The sequence below is a fragment of the Engraulis encrasicolus genome, chromosome 24, assembly GCF_034702125.1.
Source record: "Engraulis encrasicolus isolate BLACKSEA-1 chromosome 24, IST_EnEncr_1.0, whole genome shotgun sequence".
Classification (NCBI taxonomy): Eukaryota; Metazoa; Chordata; class Actinopteri; order Clupeiformes; family Engraulidae; genus Engraulis; species Engraulis encrasicolus.
Window position 1 is genome coordinate 41,633,485 of NC_085880.1, and position 6,076 is coordinate 41,639,560.

General features: G+C 42.2%; 1 protein-coding gene across 1 annotated transcript; it reads right to left on the bottom strand.

The window, feature by feature from the left end:
- Positions 1–3,916: 3,916 nt before the first annotated feature.
- On the bottom strand, positions 3,917–5,718 carry lbx1a (ladybird homeobox 1a). The gene is made up of 2 exons (XM_063191402.1): positions 5,394–5,718; positions 3,917–4,658 (listed from the first exon to the last, which is right to left on the bottom strand). The coding sequence occupies exons 1-2, from the start codon at positions 5,716–5,718 to the stop codon at positions 4,171–4,173; spliced, it is 813 nt and encodes a 270-aa protein (XP_063047472.1). The 3' UTR covers positions 3,917–4,170.
- Positions 5,719–6,076: the final 358 nt, after the last annotated feature.

The following is a 6,076-nucleotide window of genomic DNA, read 5'->3' on the forward strand; positions in this document are numbered from 1 at the left end:
GCATGACTTTCGCCACAGAGAGTCTGAGATACAGTGGCTATAGCCTATAACTTATTCATCTAGAATAAACCCTCGCACACAGCTGAGGCGAATCTATCATTCCTGATGGACGGTAGGCGATATTTACGCACAAAGAAAATGACAGCTTGTTATAACACTGTAGGTTTATCATATCCAATGTGTTGTGATTCGAGATTTGTTTTTTTGTTTTTTGCTTAATCAAACATGTCTCAACTATTAAACTTCCATGTACTCAGTTTCCAATAACGGCACATTACTTTTGATGAGGTAGCCTACTTGTCATTTATTATAATGGTACACGTGCGTAAAAACAAGGTAAATCAAAACGCACAGATATGGACTTATGGACTTATATTTGACGTCTCGAAATGTCTAAAATATGTTCAATATTTTGATTTAAAAAAATGTACTTTCATTAAATTAGGTAAAATATGATGGCGGTTCTGGTGGATTAAACTTGGTATGGAAGTGCAAAATGTAAAAGGTAAGGGAGGTCCCTCCATAGAACTAGAAGGCAAACCATTTCAGAGAGAGAGAGAGAGAGAGAGAGAGAGAGAGAGAGAGAGAGAGAGAGAGAGAGAGAGAGAGAGAGAGAGAGAGAGAGAGAGAGAGAGAGAGAGAGAGAGAGAGAGAGAGAGAGAGATGTGGAGGGGGGGGCATTGTTTCAGCAGGGACTCATGCATCAAACTTCAATTTTCCGGACGATTGAATTAGTGATTTTTTTCTTCTCTCTCTCGAGCTGAAATACACTTAAGACTTTGGGATTAATTACCACGCGGTGCTCTTTCGGATTGTAGTATTACTTATCTTTGCCACGTTTGACAACACCTCATAAAATAAGGAAGTGAGACCCACAAGCCAGCTCTCCGCTGATATATTTGCGCACTTTGAATTCTCCACTGCTTTGCGCTTTTTTTCTCTCTTGGAAGGAGCTCTGTGTATAGTCATCCGGTTATTGGCTGGTCTCTGACTGCGTGACGCCCTCCAAGAGGATATGGAGAGCCTACCACGCCTAGCTGGTAAATTGAGATATCAAAATATATATTATCCGCGTCGGCATGCACCGTAATTAAACCACTCTACCGCTCTGGAGCTGTGCCAAGCGAAGCAGTCACCAAATGAGGGGTGTGCAGCAACGTTGTGGTATCCCTCTCCCATTGAGGTTGCTAAATTGCGCTGTAAGGCCTAGCTAGTTCTCTCTCGCAGTGCTACAAACACTATTCTATCCCAGTGCAGTTTACTGCACAGCATTCACAACTGGGATCGAAAGGCTTGGCCATGGCCTGCTTGCTAACGCGAAAGCAAAGGACGTCACATGGTCGCATGACGACTGTAATGGAGCGGTGACAAACTTCACATTGTCCACATATCGCGGATGATCCTCTGATTAAATCCGGTTCGTGCCGGTTCATTGCGGGTTATTCATAGCTCGTTGAGGTTTCCACTTTCGTCGCTCATCTTTTGGTTAGGTTATGATTTACGCATTTTGGGAGCGAAAATGGCTAAAGGCATGCAGGGCAAAGCATCTTAATGATTCTTCCCGGATGATCTCCAGCAAGTAGACACTGTCTGCAAGACCAGACCGCATTCCCACAGGGCCATATGCTAAAAGCCACATTCTTGCAGTTGCAGAGGTGACTTAATGCTGTTTCATCCTAGGCCTACTCTATTTAACTTTAACCTTGACACCATGGCCATAAATATCGTTTTTCGCTTTTCTATGACACAATCGTAGAGACCTGTTTACAGTAGTCCTAGCCCTAGAACACTACAACAGCCCCTTTTGTTATATTATAGCCTATACACATCATGAGGGTGGTATTAAAATAAAATACAGTCCTAATAATCAGGCTAAAGGCTACACCATCATATGCTTTTTCAGAAACCAAAATAAAAAATAAATAACATGGCAGGCTCCCTCTTGTTCATTTTTAAAAGATAACAATAAAGCAGAGCAGTAATAAACATTAGGCTACTAATTCTTGTAGTGAGTTAATCCCTCTACAACACATAATAACTCTCTCTCTAAATTGAAATTTGTGTAAATAGTTACTCCCTTCTAACAAGACAGCCTCTTCTTTTCAGTAGTTTTTGTAAACAGTTCACACAGTCTCCTTCCAAAGCATATTTTCTGTAGCATCATGTGTTTTGGCATCGTTAAATGCTCCCACACAAAGGCGGTTGAAAGGGGTGCAGGGGGGAGAGAAAGGAGTTTACTAAATCGCATTCTCTCAAACGTCACAGTCTAAACATTAGGCCCATTTGACTCTCCTGTTTAGCATGAAAAATACGCTGGCCACAAAATGAACTGCGAAAAAAGCTGTTGCCAAAAAGGCAACCTTATTATTTCAAGCCCCTTACACAAACACAAAAAGGGAGAAGCCAGCCCCTTTACAAAACCGACTGGCTTTCATTGTAATTCATAGACTTGTTTAAAACAGCCGGGCAAAAAGCGAAGAAAAGACTCGACATTAATGGGCCCAGATGCACTCACGAGGAGAGGGCCCATGTATGCATTATTGCCTTTGTGAAAACGGAGCTGAGCAGTCTAAAGGGAGGGTTAACTCAATCCATCAAATTGTCTAAAAATTGTGAGGAAAATTCAAAAACCATATGGCCTCCAAACGTTTGTGTCCTTTTTGTGCGACGGGACACGCTTGTCTCCGTATTGAGAGCCGCGGGAGGCAGAGCATGCTCCATTGTCGCTTGTCACATCAGCGAGAACTCATTTGTCCCCGGCTTTCACGCTCTGCACTAAAAATGACTGCCTCGTCTCTTTTCGGGGGGAAAAAGATCACACGGGGGAAGAGAAACTGGTCCAAAACTGGGCATTTTGAAGACTCCTTTTATGCGGCCATTCTCCACTCCAGATTTGTGTTTCTCACATAAATTCTATTGAGGATATTGAAAACACACGTCGCAGGGTCAAAAAGCAGGTTACGGTTTTTTGAATGTGAAAAGGAGAAACGATGCCGGGCTGGAAAGCCAGTGAAGGATTTTTATAATAGCCCACTCAGACAGTTTGGCAATTTTTTAAAAAGAAAATGTTTTTTTGTCGTTTGTTGTTGCCATTTCCATTCAACGTGAGAATCCCTACGTTGTTTTCAGCACAGCCGCAGAATATCTTGCCTTAAATGTGCCCTGGAAGAGAACACAATATTACAATATTTATCAATTAACGTTTTGCCACAGTAATGAGAACGAAAAGTAATTGAGAAAGTGTTTTATTTTTATTTTTTGGATACATTACACTTTGTACATGTTTATGGTGTCCTGGCGAAGAAAGGCACTTAGGCTACAGGCATACAAACCATAAGAAATATAAGATATTAAAATGTGACTGTACTAGATTCAACCAGGAGAAATAGTTTTGACCGTTTTGCGGTAACTATGAAATGTTTTTACATTTTTTTATCAAACGCTCCCAATATGTATAGCCATATGCATAACAAGGATGCACACACACAAAAAAATCTTGGATGTGTGCAATTCAGAACTAATATTTTGGGAATATTCATTACAGCAATCTTTTTTTTCAAAAGTAAAATAAATTCATTTTTATAAAATAAAATTAAAATCATGCATTTAAATTATTTTAAAACACGGTAGCAGTCGTGCTCAAAGTGTGTGTGTGTGTGTGTGTGTGTGTGTGTGTGTGTGTGTGTGTGTGTGTGTGTGTGTGTGTGTGTGTGTGTGTGTGTAAGTGAGAGAGAGAGAGAGAGAGAGAGAGAGAGAGAGAGAGAGAGAGAGAGAGAGAGAGAGAGAGAGAGAGAGAGAGAGAGAGAGAGAGATGTGTTTGTGTTTTTGTATGCGTGAGAGAAGTAGCCTCTGCGAACTGGCAAGTTTGATTGCGCATACACACACTGGCACACACACACCAATCCTGCAGGGTCTTTTTCTATTTCTACGTCAGGTGTGAGGGAACCTCTTATTGCTTTTTGTCGCAGGTGATTAAATAAAAGAACGAGGAGGATATTCATATAGCTGTCGCTGCATAAATAGTTTTGTGGAGACTGTCCATGCTTGGTTTGATTTTTTTCTTCGTTTATATAAAAGTCACATAAATACATTTGGTGCATTAATGGCACTTTTAGCGCTATCAGAAATGTGGGGATAATATGTGCTGGTATTGTTCTGTCTTATGATGTCTCAGTCATCCACATCAATCTCCTCGTCCTCGTCTTCCGAGCACTCTTTGCTCGTTGTGTGGTCCGTCAGCGGCGACGACGGCGACATTTGCAGTTTGTTCGAGCTGTCGTGGCTGGACAGCGTGGGCGACTCGGGTCTCATCACAGAACTTCCCAGACCCCCGTTGGCGGCACATTTCTCCAGGTCTGCCAGTTTAGCCATTTTCTCAAAGGGAACATTACCTACGGCCTTAGCCGACTCCACGTCCGCTTTCATCTCCTCCAAGTCCCGCTTGAGCTTGGCTCGACGGTTCTGGAACCAAGTGATGACTTGGGCGTTCGTCAGACCCAACTGCTGGGCGATTTGATCCCTGTCGGCAGGGGACAGATATTTCTGGTAAAGGAAGCGCTTCTCCAGCTCGTAGATTTGGTGGTTTGTAAAAGCTGTGCGGGATTTTCTTCTCTTTTTGGGGGTATTCCGGCTCCCAAACAGTGTCATACCGTCCCTTCCTGTGGTGAGAGAGAGAGAAAAAAAATTAATTGTACTCATTTATTAATTATCCTATTCATTACACTGAAATACATATCCTCATATTCAGATAAACAACAAAAATATTTCCATAATATTCTATATTACCAAAAACTATAATAAACCCAGGCCCTATGGAATATAGTTGGTTATTGCAGGCAATCAGTTTAAAATTCTCTCATTATGAAGGAGAACAAAACATGTCTGAAATGTAAAGACCCAGTGTAGAATAACCCTAACAGTATGAAAAATAGCTTGAAGAATTGTGTTTCATTACTGCAATTAATTTCAAAACAAGTGGTCCGAAAGCTCTGAGACTAACTAATACAAATAAAAGCATTACAACTCTCTTAAGGAATAGAGTAGAGTATCATTTATATTATAGAATATACAATAGAATATTAGTAATATTCTTTTAAGAGCCTTGCTTTATACATAGCCATCTCTAAACCATATTTCAAACCCTATTCTGTACTGAACGGTGTTTAAATTGCCATAAAGTAGGGTAACTGTATGCAAGGAAATCCTAATAATGCCATTATAATAATAACATCAATAATTCCAATAACTCCGTCCAAATGAGAGTAAATGTTTCCCACCACAAATTCTGGTCCAGCAGGCCTTATCTTCCCCCCATTTACGCACTAAAGGATTAGCCTAGCCAAGCATTATCGGTTAGGTAGGTTGGGTATTTAAAAAAAGATGGCTGTGTTTACCTTCTGCTGCCTGCAGAACGCTGACTTCCAGGCCTTTGAACGTTTTGCTGGCTAGCTCCTCCAGGGCGCAGAGAGGCGACGTTTGGGTAAGCAGCGCGCGATTGGACAGCGGATGACCTGACGAAGAGTGCTTCTCCCCGGACGAGATCAGGTGCGCCGTCCCGCAGATAGTGTAAGTTCGCTTCACCGACGGCTTGTTGAGGATGTCTTCGATGCTGAAGGGCGTCAAGGGCTTGTTCGAGTTGGCAGGTGGCGGCAGGTGATCCAGGGGACTGCGTCTCCTGTCCTCCACCGACGCGCCTTTCGCATCTTCTTTGGAGGTCATTATTTTCTGTTTGTGTATTTGTTTGTTTGTTGTTGCCTCACCACACACACTGTTATGGATTATCAAATGTATAAAAAATAGAACCTGCACAGTATCAAAAACGCGGATACTTGATGAAAACGTCAATGAACGCAGGAACAAGTGCAAGAAATGCAGCTGCTGAAGAAAAAAAATATCCCGGGATTACAGATACCGAGTCTGAAGCATGTTTTTGCCGCAGGGTTGAGGGACTAAAAAAAGTCCTGTCTGAAGTGCCACTGGTCCACAGTCCACGGTCCCCGGGTATAGCAGAGAGCGACCACAATGCAGAAATAAGCCGACCGAGAGCCTGACGCTTCTTGGAGACGGCCAGGTTCAC